Raw genomic sequence first — 17041 nt, 5'->3', positions numbered from 1 at the left:
GTCAGAAAGAGAAAGACAAATACCATATGATCTTGCTTATATCTGGACTCTAAAATATGAGACAACTGAAGACTTCCTGGGTGTCCCAGTGGTTACGAGTCCACCTGCCAGTGCAGGGGACATGGGTTCAATCCCTGGCCGAGGAAGATCCCACATGCTGTGGGGCAGCTAAGCCTGTGTGCCGCGACTGCTGAAGCTCGCGCGCTAGACCTGCGCTCTGCTGCAAGAGAAGCCGTTGGGATGAGAAGCCCGTGCACCGCCACCCAGAGCAGACCCCGCTCATCACTGCGACCAGAGAAAAACCGCTCCCAGCAAGGAAGACACGGCACAGCCTAAAAGATGAATTAATATCTTTAACAAAATGTGACACAAACGAACCTATCTGTGAAACAGAAACAGAATCACGCTCATAGAGAACACACTGGTGGTTGCCAAGGATGAAGGAGCTGGAGGAAGGATGCAGCGGGAGGTTGGGGTTAGGAGATGTAAGCTTTTATATACAGAATAGATAAAAACAAGGTCTTACTGTATAGCACATATTTAATATCCGTAATGGAAAAGGATATCAGAAAACAATGTATATACAGGTATAACTGAATCACTTTGCTGCACAGCAGAAATTAACATTATGAATCAACTATACGTCAATCAAAAAAAAGTACAGCTGAGAAATACCAAAGTCAAGACTTTTTTTATAAAGTCATCTAACCAGTGCTATCCCCTTGGTGGGACAAGTCTTTGTACCCATCTGACACTGACCCTGAGTCTGTCAGCCCTGGACTGAGGTCGGCCTCATACATCTAAAGTTTCAAAGGCTGACAACAGACCTGCCTCCGATGGCAGCCACTAACATCTGTGGGGGGAGCCCTTTTCAATTGACAGAGCCCCCTCAAATGTGTTTGCCTCGCTTCAACCACTGTGTCCTCTTTACCAGGCCTCTGGTGTCTTGACACTTGGCCAGCAGGGTTGGTTTGCAAAATTGAAACCTTAGTTAAGGCTCGTTGAGGTTTGGTTTTGAAAACTGGCTGTTCCTACCCACATTCCTTCGAGATATAAATAGAAAAAAAAAAGGTTTAATTAGTAAAGCAAGACATCTGAGCTATGTCCACCTGATCCTTGAAAAGGAAATCTAAGAGGTTCTTCCTATCGCTTTTTCAATCCTATATAAGGTACGTCAGTGAGGTAGCAAAACCGTGTCTGTTTTTTGGCTCCTTCAGTTCTTTTCCCTGATTCTTCTTGGAGGAAAATCTAAAACGGTGAGTAGCTGGTGGACCACCCAGATCCCAGACTCTTCTTTCCCACGTGCATTCATTTTAGGCTGGTGCATGAAGTACTCAGATTCTTTTCCCGTGGAGTTGATACATGGGTGGATTCTGATCTCTGGTAAACGGGTTTTTGATGTCTCTGATTCCCATCCTTCGGGACAGAAGGGCATCCCTTCCATAGAGGGTCTGCAAGCAACTCAAGCTCTGTCCTTCTGTAAGTGAAACTTGTAACGTTGCATTTCTCTGGCTGGTGTATTAAAATGCCATTGCATTTGTAACATGGTCTACTTCTGAATGGCTTGTAGATGTCTGTATAAGTGGTTGATGATATAAATAAAAAATTTTTTTTTACAAGAGAGCAGCATCGAATCTTTCTTCAGTTTGTATTTTTTAATTTCACCTTTGGTGTATTTTCAAGAGAGGACACTGAGACGAAGGGGGCTGGAATCTTTTCAGTATTTGGTTGTTATTTGGACATTATGTCTTAGCTGGTCATACGCTTATTACATTTTAAAATTTCTCAACAAATGTGCAGTTTCTGTGGGTCTGAGCGGGTGAAGTCCCCCAGAGGCACATGTTTCTGCTAGGCATTTACCACATCTCGATTATTCCGTGAGAACAGGTGGAAAATGAGCATCACAGATGTCCTCAGCGCTGACGACATTGCAGCAGCCCTGCAAGAGTGCCAAGGTAAAGGGGAAGCAAGGCAGCGGTGGGTTTCTCGCACATATAGCTCCTGAAAAGCTACAAAAATTAAAATGCAAACTGGCTGAAAGTGCATTGGAATCAAAGGAAGAATTTATTAACTAGTTAACCCCATGATAGAAACAGGAGATCTGAGCATAGAATCACTTTCTGTAAGGTGAAAGAATCTTACTAAACATGAAGAAAAAAAAAAAAAAAAAGGGGAATCAGTGGATCCCCATAGCCTGTTTGAATCCTATGACTGTATTTCTCTCACCAGTTAGACCAGTGGGGCTGCCATCTTGGATACACAGCCTGAATAAAGGGCACAGGGAGGCACAGAGGAGGGGAGGCCAGAGAAAGGGAGATGGACAAAGTCAAGTGGAGAGGGAAATCTGCGGAGGGGGAAAGGAGCTGAGAGTATGAAGGCATATGGTCTTGGCTGCCTCAGAATCCAGACCCAGTCACAGCCCTACTTGGCCTTTAAAAAAAGTTTTTTTTTAAACAGAGCATCCCTGTAGCTCAATGATATCATGTAAAGTAGTTTTAACATCCTTAGTTTTAACATCCTAAGTAGTTTTAACATCTTGGTCCAGAGACAGAATACAAACCAGTGATCATCAGAATAACCTATTCTCTGTTTTTCAGATCCAGATACCTTTGAACCCCAAAAATTCTTCCAGACATCGGGTCTCGCTAAGATGTCGGCCAGTCAGGTGAAGGATGTTTTTCGTTTCATAGACAACGACCAGAGTGGGTACCTGGATGAAGAAGAGCTGAAGTGAGCTTTGTCCTAAGCCCGACCAGCACCCCAGCATCGTTAGGTGGGGCTGGGGAGAAGTGGAGGCCAGTCTCCCCAGTATCTTTCAATGACCAGCTCTGATGCTGGTCACTCAGTAGATTCTCATGAAAGAGCAGAACATGAGTCAGTCAGCCACGCTGACTCACAAAACACTAAATACGGGCACCAAAGACCTTGGGGACAAAAAGTCTTTAGTCTTAGGAGTATTCCTTGGCAAACCGACTTAACAGCAAACTTCTGGAAAAAAAAAATTTTAAAAAAAGGTCCACTAGTCTCAACAATGAAGGAAACTTTTGCTTGCTAAGATCTCGACTGATTATTGTGGTTGCTGGGAACAGATGCTTTGCTTCAAGAGAAAAAGAAAGAGGTGAACACAGAAATGTGTGTGCGTTTTAAAAACACTCCCCTCACTCTTTACTATCCTGTAGGTTTTTCCTCCAGAAGTTTGAGAGTGGTGCTAGAGAACTGACCGAGTCAGAAACCAAGTCCTTGATGGCAGCTGCAGACAATGACGGAGATGGGAAGATCGGGGCTGATGGTATGTTCACACCCGTACACGAGAGACTTGAGCTCAGGCGGCATCCGGGGCAGGGGGGTTAGGCCATGAGGTCAGACAGATATGGGTTAAACCCCCCCTTTCTTCAGCTTGCTGAGCCGCAGTCTTTTCATCCATAAAAGTAAAGTGAGGATGCAAATGATCTATGTCAAGACTCCGGCATGGGGATATAACATAGAAGGTAGTCCCACTGATCACTGTCTATGAACCAGAAAATACCTTTCACCTGACCGGGGCACTAGCTACTAGCCTGGCCGATTATTTGCAAGACACCCTGATGCGCCTGGAAAATAATGTGAGGAATCTCCAGCAGTGGGATTTGAGTCTCTCTGAATAAGGGAAGAATTGACATTCTCAAGTACATCTCATACCAAAGTATCTATTTGATTCTTTTGAGTAGGAAAGGATCTTAGCTTGCAAGGGTTTAAAGAAATATGTTTTCCTGGACATTAGCATACCAAGGAGGCAACACTAAGATAACTCGTAAATCAACCAGCATTTGTGCAGCCTTCTGGGTGCAGAGCCCTGTATTCAAATTTTGGCATAACTGCATGTCTGTAGGATTATCTTCATCTGATTCTGTCATGTTACCACATGTTTTTCCTACTTCGTGCATGTCAGCTCAGGAGTACTTATCTGTGTTCCTTATGGTGGTACTAATTAAAATGTAAAACTGCTACTTTAGATCCTTATCTTAAAAAAATCTACTCAAAATGATACCACTACCACTTACTACATGGGAGTTAATGCAGCCTGCATAGATAGCTCAGAAAAATATTTCAGGTAAGGGAAAATAGATTTATTTAAACTTACTCATGAAAGACTTCAAAGAAGCAAAGCTTACCAATAAATATAAAGCAAATCCCAGTTTTCAACTTCACTCTGGAGCATCCACATCTTATTATCATCTTTTAGTAATATAAATTCGGGGGGCAAGGTTAGGGTCCAGTAGAGAAAAGTTAGCTCAAAGTCCCAAACCATTAAATGTTTCCTAAATATACAATAAGTAGCTACTGAACAGAAGGAGGAAGCGTCCCATTTCTGTCCTGAATTGACCAGACACCGTGATGGGATGCTACAATGAATTCATTCCTCATCAGAGAAATGACTGGATTGGCAAGTTATAACATAAGGGGCTCTGGTGCAAAATTAAAGATGTTTGTCACATGAGATTAGGCGGGAAGACAGAACACTGCAGACTGTCAATGACACCTTTCCCTCTTTCTGCGCCCTTGGAGGGGGCCATGGCCATCATCTGACAATGCGCTTGGTTCTCTTTCCTCTTCAGAACCCTCACTGGCAGTAGCCTGTCTGTACAGTGCCAAGCCTTCCCCGCTAACCCTGTTCTCACCTCTTCTCTTCTAGAATTCCAGGAAATGGTACATTCTTAAAGGGCCCAGACTGTGGAGCTAGAATCAGCTGGAAGGCCTCCAAAGCCCCAGGAATTGGGACACCCCACCTCCTCCCCCTAATTTATTAATTTCCCCCAAAATGCTTCTACAGCTTGCCCGTTGTGTTAGTGAGGTCGTCAGACAGTCATCCGCGACTTTTTGGCGGTGGGTATGCCCTAAGGACTCCTGTAAGGCCCTCAGCCCACAAAAATGCCTTAAAAAAAAAATCACCCAATAAAGACACCTTTCTCATCATCTGCTGATGTGTGGGTGTGGTTTCTTCCTCCACGAGGGATGAAAGCGGTTTGAAGACTGAGGGAGGAATTTTAGGAAGATTTCTGGTCTTAGTCGAGCGCTAAGCCATCCTTACTTGCATTGTCCACAAGCACAATGGAAAGGAGGTTGGGGGAAAAAAAGTCACAAATAAATGGCATCATCAGGCTAGGATTTTCTCAGCAATTTATCTGAGTCTGTAACACCTATAAAGAGATTTTAGCCAGCGGAAAGTCATGCTTGCTTATGTGTTTTCTGCTACTGGGTGTCAGGTTGTTATGAGAGATTTAACTAAAAGCAAACAGTACAAGACAGAAAAAGTGCAAGGCTACAACGGCCCTAAAGCTGAGGAAACCTGCAGTGCTGGTTGAGACAAGCAGACGTATTTTCAAGCTGTTTTTTTTTCCCCTTAGGAAAACAGGTTATCAGAGACTTGCTGGCTCTGACCAAATCTCCTGCCACTCCCTTCTCCACCCTCCCGCTTCACCTTCTTCCTCCTCCTCCCTTCTCCTCTCTTTCTCAGCCACTATTTTCCTGGCTCTTATTTGATACCACCTGAACCAGTTACACCCAGAACTGCCCGAACACTTGAGGCGAGACTCAGGTTCCCGTCGCAGGTCTTTCACTGGGGGGGCAACCTCAAGCCAGGAGATTCTCATTAGGCTGACTTCCAGGGGGCAGGTTTGAGCTGTTCTCTTAGGCTGACCCCGCGGGTGAGGACTCCTGGGAGGAGCTCAGGCACATTCCCGGAGCGAGTTTACAAGCTCCCACTTCTTACCCGGCTACCCATACTCACAGTGCCCTGGCACCTCTTGGGTTTGCTGCCATCCTGCCTAGTGGCTTATCTACTTCAAGCTCCTGTGTTTTGGAGGTTTCGGCAGAGCAGATTTTCAAAGTGTGGGCTATGTACTACAAGGGGGTCTCAAGGTGATTTTAAGGGGGCAGGGGCCAACACTATTAAATGTGATAGCCACGTATTTATTTTATTAGGTGTCAGAAAGATAAAAGTAGCACAAACTGGATTTCAATATCGCTGCTTTAAAATAAGGCTACTAGACATTTGAAAGCATATTGAGGCCTTGATGGTTTAGCAGTCTAGTGGTTAAGACTCTGAACTCCCAATGCATGGGGCACAGGTTCACTCACTCACGGGGGAACTAGTGTCCCACATGCCACACAGAGCGGCCCAGAGGGAAAGAGAAAGTGTCATGATTTGAAGAATATTAAGTCATGCAGAGGGGCTTCCCTGGTGGCTTGGCGGTAAAGAACCTGCCTGCAATGCAAAAGATGCAGGAGACACGAGTTCGATCCTTGGGTTGGGAAGATCCCCCTGGAGGAGGGCACGGCAACCCACTCCAGTAATCTTGGTGTGAAAATCCCAAGTACAGAGGAGCCTGGCGGGCTATGGTCCATGGGGTCACAAAGAGTCGGACACAACTGAAACGACTGAGTTCACACGCACGCAAGTCATGAAGAAAGGACAAAACTCATAGAGGTCGTTTTCAGAAGACTCAAACTGGGGAAACCCAGCCCCAGAATGAAGCCCTCTTTGGGGAGGGCCACGGAACGGAAGTGTGTCTCTTCACGACCGGCTCGCTTGTTCCCCGTCCCTGTGCACGGCTGTGCCCTCACGCCCTCCTCATCCCCATCCCTCCTGGAAGCAATCGGGCAGGTTAGCTCCTCTGCACCTGTAGCTTCCCTAGGTGTGCGACAGGGTCTCCCAGGTACCAGCAAGAGGGCCTTCCAGGCCAATTCTGACGCCCTAGGAGGCTTGATCCCTAAAACAATCCACATGCTGCCTCCACCACCACACCACGTGGACACTCTGATCCTCCTGACAGTTCTGTTCACTCCACTAGCTCTCCCCAGGTAAGGGCTCTCATCCCGACAGTTCTGAAGGGAGAGCCTTTAAATAACTCAGTGTGACCGTGTAGCTTCTTCCCTCGGGCTCTGGACACCATACGCCTGGAAGAAACAAGGTGAATGCTGTTGCTTTTCAGACAATTTAACTGACTAAGCAATCCATTACCCATTGGAGTAGCAGAAGTGGCCTCACCCCAGCAAGGTAGACTGTGGGCTTCTCTTATTTCTTCTCTGTCAAGAGGGCATCTGTAATAATGGAAGTAATTACACTTATTATGGAAATAATCACTGCAAGGGTTCTTTGGAGCACCCAGGGGACTTCCCTGGTGGCTCAGACAATAAAGAACCTGCCTGCCAATGCAGGAGACCCGGATTCAATCCCTGGGTCGGGAAGGTTCCCTGGAGAAGGAAATGGCAGCCCACTCCAGTATTTTTGCCTGGAGAATTCCATGGACAGAGGAACCTGGCAGGCTACAGTCCATGGGGTCACAAAGTGTCAGGTACCACAGAGTGAATAACACCCACAGGTGACACTGTGCCATTGAGTCACACCCATGTTCTGAATGTCCTAGGGAAATTGTTTAGAGGATGGATGGATACAAAAGGATGAATCACCATGTTTTCCATACATCAAAAGCCAGTTATTCATGAACTGTGTTCATTCTACTGTTTCAAAGGTCTGTCTGACGGCTCAGACAATAAAGAATTCACCTGCAATTCAGGAATCGAGGGTTTGATCCATGGGTCGGGAAGATCCCCTGGAGGAGGAAATGGAAATGGCTACCCACTCCAGTATTCTTGCCTGGAGAATTCTTTTTTTTTTTTTGCCTGGAGAATTCTATGGAGAGAAACCTGGCAGGCTATAGTCCATGGGGTCGTAAGGAGTCAGACACAACTGAGAGACTGAAACTTTGCTTTGCTTTACTGTTTCAAACGTATAATTCAAACTATTTTTGCCCATTTCAATTACATTACCTTTTCATTTTTCTAACCCAGTCTTAGGAACTTAATTTCAAAGTCTCTGTCAATGGTAATAACTAGCAAATAAAAGGAGCCATCTCTCTGTATTTAACACCTAAAAGTTTCAGCTGGTATGCTTAAATCAAACAATCTTTAGTGGTCTTTATTCATACCAATTTTTAACTGTGTTCTTCGGATCTAGGGTGTTTGGGGGAGAGGGGTGGGTATTCCACTCTGCAGGTAATAACAACTCCAGGCATTCGAACACATTTGTGAATTAGCACTCTTTATTTTGGGAGTTATTGATCTAGGTTGAAATTTTGTAGAAACATTAGCATTTCCAAATTTTAGCAGTAAGCATAATTTGAAAAGAAGAAAATGTTTTCAAAAATTACCCTAATTTAGTCATTATATAAATATTGTACAAAGCAATTCATTTTTAAATGAGTCCTATTCAATATGTGCCTCATGGGAAAGAAAAAAGTGAAAGGACATACAGCAAAATGTTAACAGCCGTTCTCTCCAGCTAGTAGGATTACAGACCAGTGAGATGGGCCTGGAGGCTTTTAAATAGGGGAGCATAGCAACTAGAGAAAATGAAAATCAAACATAGGATTCACACAAACAACCCACCTCAAGAAAGCATGTTCTCAGCAGTAGAATGATGATATTTTGACTTTGAAATGAGGGCCTACATTGCCCAGTAGGTCAGAGTTGAAAAACTTGGTATCTGTTATTTTTCCTAATTGCTTACAAAACAGGGTGACATCAGTGGCTTTAATTTCGACGCTTTGTACAACTATAATTTGAGTTTATAATTCAGTAGTTTATAATTGAATGGAATATGATCTCAAAGGCAGTTTTGTGTATGTGCTTAATTGTTGAGACTAAAGAAAATTATTAAAATACTTCTAATATTAGTTAGCGTTTTGCTTTAGCCTCTTCACATTATGTTTATACAATTATTTTAACATACAGGTTTTTGCAGCTCTTTCCTGTTCAAACACAAAGTGTAGCAAAACAGTGAAGATATGAAATATTTGTTGAATTGTTCAGGTTTACAAGATACATAGTTAATTCTGCACAATGACTACAGTTTAATTTTGTGTAATGAGTACTCGGGAATCCAATTTCAAGCAAAAACCTATCTGGTATCTCTTCTGCTAATGTTAAGGTATGGTATTACTTTGCAAACACTTAAGAAGACAGATGAAATTGGAATCACCAAGATCATTTCCACCTGGCCTGTTAATTTATTCACTGGAAAGGCTATTCATTTACACAATGTTTTAACTGGTTTCAAAAAGTCAACGTTTTTGGGAAGGGAGTGGATTTTGACATCATTTTTCTTAGGGGTTCTTCAATGCATGTAAATAGATTCACACCTCAAATTATAAGGTATTTCAAATATGTATCTGAGACTACAGAGATGTAGTAAACACCTGTGTACCTACCACCTCACTGTATCAAACCTTGGCAGGAACTGTTTGGTAGGTTTATAATTTGTCATCTTGCTTAGACTACAGGTATCCGGTTAGGGTGGGCAGCAGGAGACATCCTGCCTGGGGTTTGGAGGGTGGGAGTGAAGCAGCCATTGATACTGATGCTCTGGAGGCTGGTGTGGGAGTACCTTACCTGCTGGCTCCCCTCCTTGGTGTGGGGATCTTGTTCTGTCCCAGCTCCAGGAGCATTTCCTTCTATGACAAAGAAATCCAGCTTCGGGAGCAGTGAGACTGATATAAGTTCCAGTCTGTTCCCAGGGGCTCCAGTCTGTCCTCACTCTTTACATCCATCTTTCTTTCCTGCCTGTCTGCTCTGTAGAATTCAAGCTTCAGCATCAGATGAAGGCGAGAGCCTTATAGAGACTACTGAATCAGGCTTCACTGATTCATAATACCTGTAATACACATATTTGTATATACAACTGTATTTATTACATAACTGCATAACTATAATTTATACCTGAAAATACACCATATATAACATATATATATATATATATATATTTCCTAGATTATTCTCACCTTCCAATACTGATTTACCAAACTGCCTCAGATTTTTCACTTTTTAATAAAAGAATCCTTTACAAGTGAAAGATCCTTTACAAGTGATCACAGGAAGAGATGGAGATCAAGGGCAATTTTAACTGCAGGAGAGAGATGAACCCTCAGGATGAAGGTCACCTCAGAATGACACGGTCTCTGGGCTCTAACTCAACAAAAAAAAAAAAGGTTGATTACTTGACTCAGGGGTCTGCTATTTCTGCCAACAGAATGGGAGGAAGTGGCTCTTTGTACAAGTGGCCTTGTACACCCAGACGTCTTCTCAACAGCTTCCTTCTGGAGCCCAGTACTGAGTGTAGGGAGGAGAGAACTCACTAGAATGTCAAATCAGCCTGTGACCCGAGCTCTGTCTGCACAGCTTGCAGCAGACAGAACTATGAAGGAAGGAAATCCATTTCTCCATCACCCCTGTCCCCTACCTCCATAATTCATCCATCAACACACAGTATCCTTTAAGGCAGGCACTGCACTGGCCAACGGGAACAAGATCATGACTCTAATCAGGTCTGACCATCTACAAGCTCACTTTTCTTGTTAGTGGGGAGACAGACGTATGTGAGGACATGTCCAGAACATCCCACCCTGGAACTGTGACTTCTTACCTGGAACAATGCCTTAACTTATTCCCTTGGAGTTTTGAACTCACAGATTCTTTTTCCTTATCTTTATTGAGGTGTAATTGACATTTAAAATTCTGATGTATTTAAAGTGTAGACCATGGTGATTTTACATATGCATGTGTTATGAAAAGATTCCCACCAATAATAAACACATCCATTGCCTCGCATTTAGTTTTTTTAATGAAAACACTTAATTCTACCTTGTTAGCAATTTTCAATTATACAGTGTTATCAACTATAGTCACCATGTTCACACTACAGCCTCAGATCTTATTCATCTTATAATTTCATTTATTTACTTATGGCTGTGCTGGGTCTTTGCTGTGGCATAAGGGCTTTCTCCAGTTGCAGCAAGCAGGGGCTACTCACTGCAGTGGCTTCTCTTGTTGCAGAGTACAGGCTCTAGGGCACGTGGGCTTCAGGAATGTTGCATAGGCTTTATTGGCCCACGGCACATGGGATCGTCCCGGAGCAAGGATCAAACCCGTGTCTCTTGCACTGGCAGGTAAATTCTTAATCACTGGACCACCAGTGAAGTTCCTTATTCATCTTATAAATAACAGTCTCTAACTTTTATCAGCCTCTCCTTATTTCCTTCACCACTACTCCAGTCCCTGGCAACCATCATTTTTCAACTTTTCCTATGAGTTTCATTTTTTTAAGGTTTCCTATAAAAGTGATACCACATACTATTTGTCTTTCTCTGTCTGGCTTATTTGTCTTAGCATAATTTCCTCCAGTTTCATCCATGTTGAGGCAAACAGTAGGACTTCCTTCTTTCTTATGGTTAAATAATATTCTACTGTGTACACATGTGTCACATTTTATTCATCCATCCATCAATGGACACTTAAGTTGTTTTCACCTCAGATACTGTGAATAATGCTGCAATGAACATGGGAGTACAGGAATCTCTTTCAGATAATTTCATTTCCTTTGGATATATACTCACAGTGGAATGGCTGAATCACAAGGTAGTTCAATTTTTTAGTTTTTGTTTTTTGTTTTTTTTTTGAGGAAACTCCATATTGTTTTCCATAGTCTGCCTCAACTTACATTCCCACTCATAGTGCAGCAGAGTTCCTTTTTCTCTATATCCTGGCCAGCATTTGCTATCTTATTTTTTTTTTTAAATAAACCTAACTGGTGTTAGGTGATATTGTGATTTTTATTTATTTCCCTGTTTTTCTGTATCTATGAAAAATATCATTAGAATTTTGATCAGTAATGCACTGAATCTACAGATCATTTGGTAGCATGGACATTTTAGCAATATAAATTCTTCCAATCCATGGACACAGAATATCTTCCCATTTATTTTGTCTTCAATTTCTTTCACCAGTTTTATAATTTTAAGTACACAGATCTTTCACCTTGGTTAAATTTATTCCTAAGTAGTTTATTTACTTTTTTTTGATACTTGTAAATAGGATTGTTTTCTTTTTTTTATTATTTTTTTTTTATTAGTTGGAGGCTAATTACTTCACAACATTTCAGTGGGTTTTGTCATACATTGACATGAATCAGCCATAGGGTTACACGTATGGATTGTTTTCTTAATTCCACTTTCTGGTATTTTATTGTCAGTGTATAGAAACACAACTTATTTTTGTGTATTGATACTATATATCCTGCAAATTCACTGAATTTGTTTATTCTAACAGGTTTTTGGTGGAGTCGTTAGGGTTTTCTACATATAATATCATGTCATCTGCAGAAACAACTTTATTGCTTCCTTTATGACTTGGATACATTTATATTTCTTTTTGTTGCCTATTTGCTCAGGCTAGGACTTCCACAACTATGTTCAATAAAAGTGATTTGAGTGGGCATCCTTGTCTTGTTCCTGATCTTAAAAGAAAAGCTTTAAGCATTTCACTGTAGAACACGATGTGAGCTGTTTTATCATTTATGGCCTTCATTATGTTGAGGTACATTCCTTCTATATACCATTTGTTGGGAGTTTTTAGTCATAAAAGGATGTTGAATTTTGTCAAACGCCTTTTCTCCATCTACTGCAATGATTATATGGCTTTTATCCTTCATTGTGCTAATGTGGTATGTCACATTGACTTTGTGGATGCTGAACCATTCTTGCATCCCTGGAATAAATTCCACGTGATCATGGTATAAGATCATTTTAATGTATTGTTGAATTCAGTTTGCTAACATTTTGTTGAGTTTTTTTTTTTTCCCATATATGCCCAGCAGGGATATTGGCTATCATTTTCTTCTCTTGTAGTATCTTTTTCGGTCAGGATAATGCTGGATTTGTAAAATTTTAGAAGTGTCCCCCTCACTTCTATTCTTTGAAAGAGTTGGAAAGGATTTGTATTAATTATTTAAATTTTGGTAAAATTTACCAGTGAAGCCATATGGTTCTAGGCTTTTGTGGTTGGGAGGTTTTGATTATTAATTCAATCTCCAAATGAGTAATTAGTCTGTTCAGATTCTCTATTTCTTCATGATTCAGTCTTGGTAGGCTGTGTATTCCCAGCGACTTATCCATTTCTTCTCGGTTGTATAACTTGCTGATGTAAATAGTTCATAGTAGTTTCCTGTGACCCTTAGTATCTCTGTATTATCAGTTGTAATGTCTTCTCTTTCATTTCTGACTTTGAGTCCTCTTTCTTTTCCTTAGTTTAGCTAACAGTTTGTCAATCTTAATCATCTTTTCAAAAAAACCAGCTCTTAGTTTCACTGATATTTTCTATTGTCTTTTTAGTATTTATCTCATTTATTTTCAGTATGACCTTTGTTATTTCCTTCCCTCTATTAAATTTGAGATTAGTTTGCTTTCTTTTAGTTCCTTCAGATTTAAAGTTAGGTTGTCTATTCAAAATCTTTGTTCTGATTGTAGGCATTTATTGCTATAAACTTCCCTCTTGAACTGCTTTTGCTGCATCCAATTAAGTTTTGGTACAGTATGTTCCCATTGTCATTTGTCTCAAGATTTTTTATTTCCGTTTTGATTTCTTCTTTGACCTATTTGTCCTTCAAAGGCATGCTGTTTCATCTCCACGTATTTGTGAATTTTCCAGTTTTCTTCTTGTAACTGATTTCACATCATATGTAACTAGTTTCATATCATTTGTCAGTGGAAAAGATGCTTGATATGGTTTCAATCTTAAGTTTATTAAAACTTATTTCATGGTATGGAACAATATATGATCTATCCTGGAAAATGTTTTATGCGTGTTTTAGCAGAATGAGCATTCTATTGCTGTTGAATAGAATGTTCTCTGTATGTCTTTTCGGGTCATCTCATCTAACATGCAGTTTAAGTCCAATGTTACCTTAATGATATTCTTTCAGGAGATACAGGACAGTGAAATTCATACAATCAGAGCAGCCTACTCCCTTGGCACTGAGTCCAGGTATACACCCACTAGGGGTACTCTCGAACCTATTTAAAAACTTTTTTTGACTATGTGCTGTGGAACTTGTGAGTAACCCTGTTGACTATCAAAGCCAAGTAATGTGGGGGCCCATTCCTTGGGTGGGGGCAGGTGTGTGTGTTAGTCACTCAGTCCTGGACAAACCTTTGCGACCCCAGGGACTGTAGCCAGTCAGGTTCCTCTACCCATGGAATTCTCCAGGCAAGAATACTGAAGAGGGTTGCCATTCCCTTCTTCAGGGGTTCTTCCCAACCTAGGGATTGAACCTAGGTCTCCTGTATTGCAGACAGGTTTTTTTTTTTTTACCATTTGAGTCACCACGGAAGCCCTGGTGGAGATTCCCTCCCAGTTGCATGGTGCTCTGCTGTGCAGAGGCTCAGACTTTCCTATCCATTTTGCTGCAGGTATTTTCTCATTCACCTCACATACAGGAGTCTCACCTCACATTTAGTTGGTCTCTGGATTTCTCTCAGATGAAATTGCTCTGTCTGTAGCTGTACATTCACTGCATTTGGGGAAGGAGGGAAGATCAGAAGCCTCCTACATCTCCATCTTGGTCCCCTGCTTCTGAGTTCACAAATTCTTTGTGCAAAAGATCTAATTATCCTTTTTTTTTTTTTTTTTTAATGATTTGGATCTAATTTTCTATTTCTGTTACTGGACATAGATTTGAATCCCCATCCTGGTGGGAGACAGAATCATAATTCAGGACAGTGTCAAGAATTCAGCCTCCTCTTCACCCTTATTTCCCAAGCTGACAGAAGAGGTGGGTAATGCAAGGCCCTGCATGGGAAAGGAGTATCTGGTGCTTAGTCCATACAAGTGACCACTGAGTCAATCTCATTCCTCTCCAGTCTTCTGGACTTCAGTGGTGGGGCCACCTAGGCCACAGCTAGTTTCTCTTTGTTCCAATCTCACGGCCTCTCAGGTCTGGCTTTCTCTGAATTACTTCTGTGTACAAGTAAAACTTTTAGTTGCTTCCTGCATCGAGTAGCACTTACTGCCTAGATGCCTAGAAACTCATGTGGCCACAGATATTCCACTGTTGATGCATCGCACTTGACACAGAGGGGCACTCTGCAAGACCATCCACTTTCCCCATTCCACAAGGAACAAGGTATACATCTACACCCTCTCTCCTCTGAGACCTCAAAACACATCTAAGTGTCTATCATCATTACTCCACCCACCTCCCACCCATGAACACCCTAAGACTGTGAAAAAGGAAGATGCATCACTATCTAAGCTTTCTTGCTTCCTTAGCTTTTGAAACTTAAAAAGCATTTCGATTTCTGATTTTGTTTGGTCTTTGTTCTTGTATCATCTCTCCCTGGTGATCAATGCAACTGACTGACTGGGGCACAGAATGCAAAGTAAACAAGGAAGTAAAGGCATGCTGGGGAAAATGCAATAAAATGTTATCTCACCACATTTTTATTATAATTGTACTTTGCACGTTACAAAGTACTTTCATTTGTGTCATCTAATGTAATATCTGCAGTTCTCCTTTGAGGTAGGTATTAATCTCATTTTTCAAAGGAAGAAACTGAGCTCAAAGAAGCTAAGTGATTAATAAAAGATCATATAAAAGGCAAGTGACAAAATCAGAACTAAAATTCGGCTGTTCCAACCTAAGCCCCAGGCTCTTTCTACCACTCTTTCAAAAGCATTTGCTCTGAGACAAAGGAAGGAATTCTTTAACCTGGAGTTTTCAAATTATGCTCCCTGGAGCCCCAGGGTCCTGTACAAGTGTTTTAGGGTCCCTCAAGGAGATGGAGATGGAAGAGGGGCAGCTCTTGGAAAAGGCCAGCAGAAGGTTTTCTTAGGTCTCATTTCTACCACTCAGCCTCACATACAACCAGGGTAGTTCTGTGTCTATTTTTTAGAAGTTCCCATGGACTTTGGGGCAATAAAAGGGGGAAAGGAGATTTTGCTACCTTAAAATTCTTTGAAAATTATTACTGTAATGTCAAAACACGTCTTTCTAACAAAAACTGTCATACACTAAAGCAAGGTAGTTGAGGAAGTCTTTCAAGAGCAAGTAATGACAGCAATCTTGTTGAAAAACGATTAAGGGCTGGGACTACTATACACACAATCACAGTCCCATTTAACTCCTTTTATTTATTTATTTATTTATTTGCCTCACAGATTGCAGGATCTTAATTCCCTGAATAGGGATTGAACCTGGGGCCAGGCAGTGAAAACACGAAGTCCTAACCCCTGGACCACCAGGAAATTCCCACTCATTTTATTCTTAAAATGAAATTCCTACTAGAAAAGCATTTACTATTAGTTATTTTACGTATTAGACAAGAGACTGGAGACCTTACACAACGGGTCCAAAGACTCCTGCCCAGCCAGTGACAGAGCTAGAGTGAGTACCCAGTTCAGTCACGCCCAAATCCCAACACCGCCTCCCAAAACAGGAAGGTCTATTCTATTAAGTTGGATAAGAGGTCCTATTCTCACACATAATCTGTGAAAAATAAGGCAACCTAGTCTTGAGTTTGGCCGTGCAGTGTGCTGCAAGAGTTTGAACTCCAAGTATCAGAAGTAATGAGCGGTTCCAGCTACCACAACCCACAGGCCTCCAAACCTAGTGAATCCCAAGGGCTGGCAAGGGCGATGCCCTGAGTTCCAAGGCCTGGGACCGGACACTGTGGGGAGAAGGCCACGCTCTGGTCCCATTTCGCCACACATCAGGCTCGCCACCTGCAGCTACTTTTCTCCCTGAAGGCAGAGAGGTCGCAAGAGGCACATAGTCACCTGACGACTCTCAAACGGGTATCTAAAAAGACCAACAAATATGTGGTGGGACCCTGTGGACGATGAAAACGGGCAAGCTACCTGACTGAATACACTACCACCCCAAACGTTGGGCCTTCCATTGCACCTTCACAATCCCTTTCACATAAAACAAGGCCCATTTCATTTTTCTTGAATACGCGACCCTCACCTTCAGCCAGGCAGAAATCTGAGAATAAAAAAAAAAAGACAAAAACGGTTTCACTTCAACTTAACTCTTACAGTATCAACAGAAGAAACACCTACCCAGAACACAAACGGGAACGAACCCACACGGGTGCGCCAGAAGGGGACGCTGGGCTGCGGATTCTTCTTCCGGGCCGGTGGAAACCACTTCCGGGGCGACGGTGAGCGAGGC

At 42.1% G+C, this 17041-nt stretch overlaps 1 protein-coding gene and 1 long non-coding RNA gene across 2 annotated transcripts; one reads left to right on the top strand and one right to left on the bottom strand.

Annotated features, from left to right (window-relative positions):
• The first annotated feature begins 1731 nt into the window (after positions 1-1731).
• On the top strand, positions 1732-4340 carry OCM2 (oncomodulin 2). The gene is made up of 3 exons (XM_065923795.1): positions 1732-1955; positions 2598-2730; positions 3180-4340. Exons 1-3 carry the CDS (start codon positions 1895-1897, stop codon positions 3349-3351), a joined length of 366 nt encoding a protein of 121 aa, XP_065779867.1. The 5' UTR covers positions 1732-1894; the 3' UTR covers positions 3352-4340.
• A 594-nt stretch (positions 4341-4934) lies between these two features.
• On the bottom strand, positions 4935-17008 carry LOC136160312 (uncharacterized). The gene is made up of 3 exons (XR_010661600.1): positions 16930-17008; positions 9430-9691; positions 4935-7080 (listed from the first exon to the last, which is right to left on the bottom strand). It is a non-coding gene; the product is annotated as an uncharacterized lncRNA (long non-coding RNA).
• Between the last annotated feature and the right edge of the window lie 33 nt (positions 17009-17041).

Source organism: Muntiacus reevesi, chromosome 2 (genome assembly GCF_963930625.1).
Source record: "Muntiacus reevesi chromosome 2, mMunRee1.1, whole genome shotgun sequence".
NCBI lineage: Eukaryota > Metazoa > Chordata > Mammalia > Artiodactyla > Cervidae > Muntiacus > Muntiacus reevesi.
Note: the sequence above shows the minus strand (reverse complement) of the source record. Positions and strands in the feature narration are given on the sequence as shown.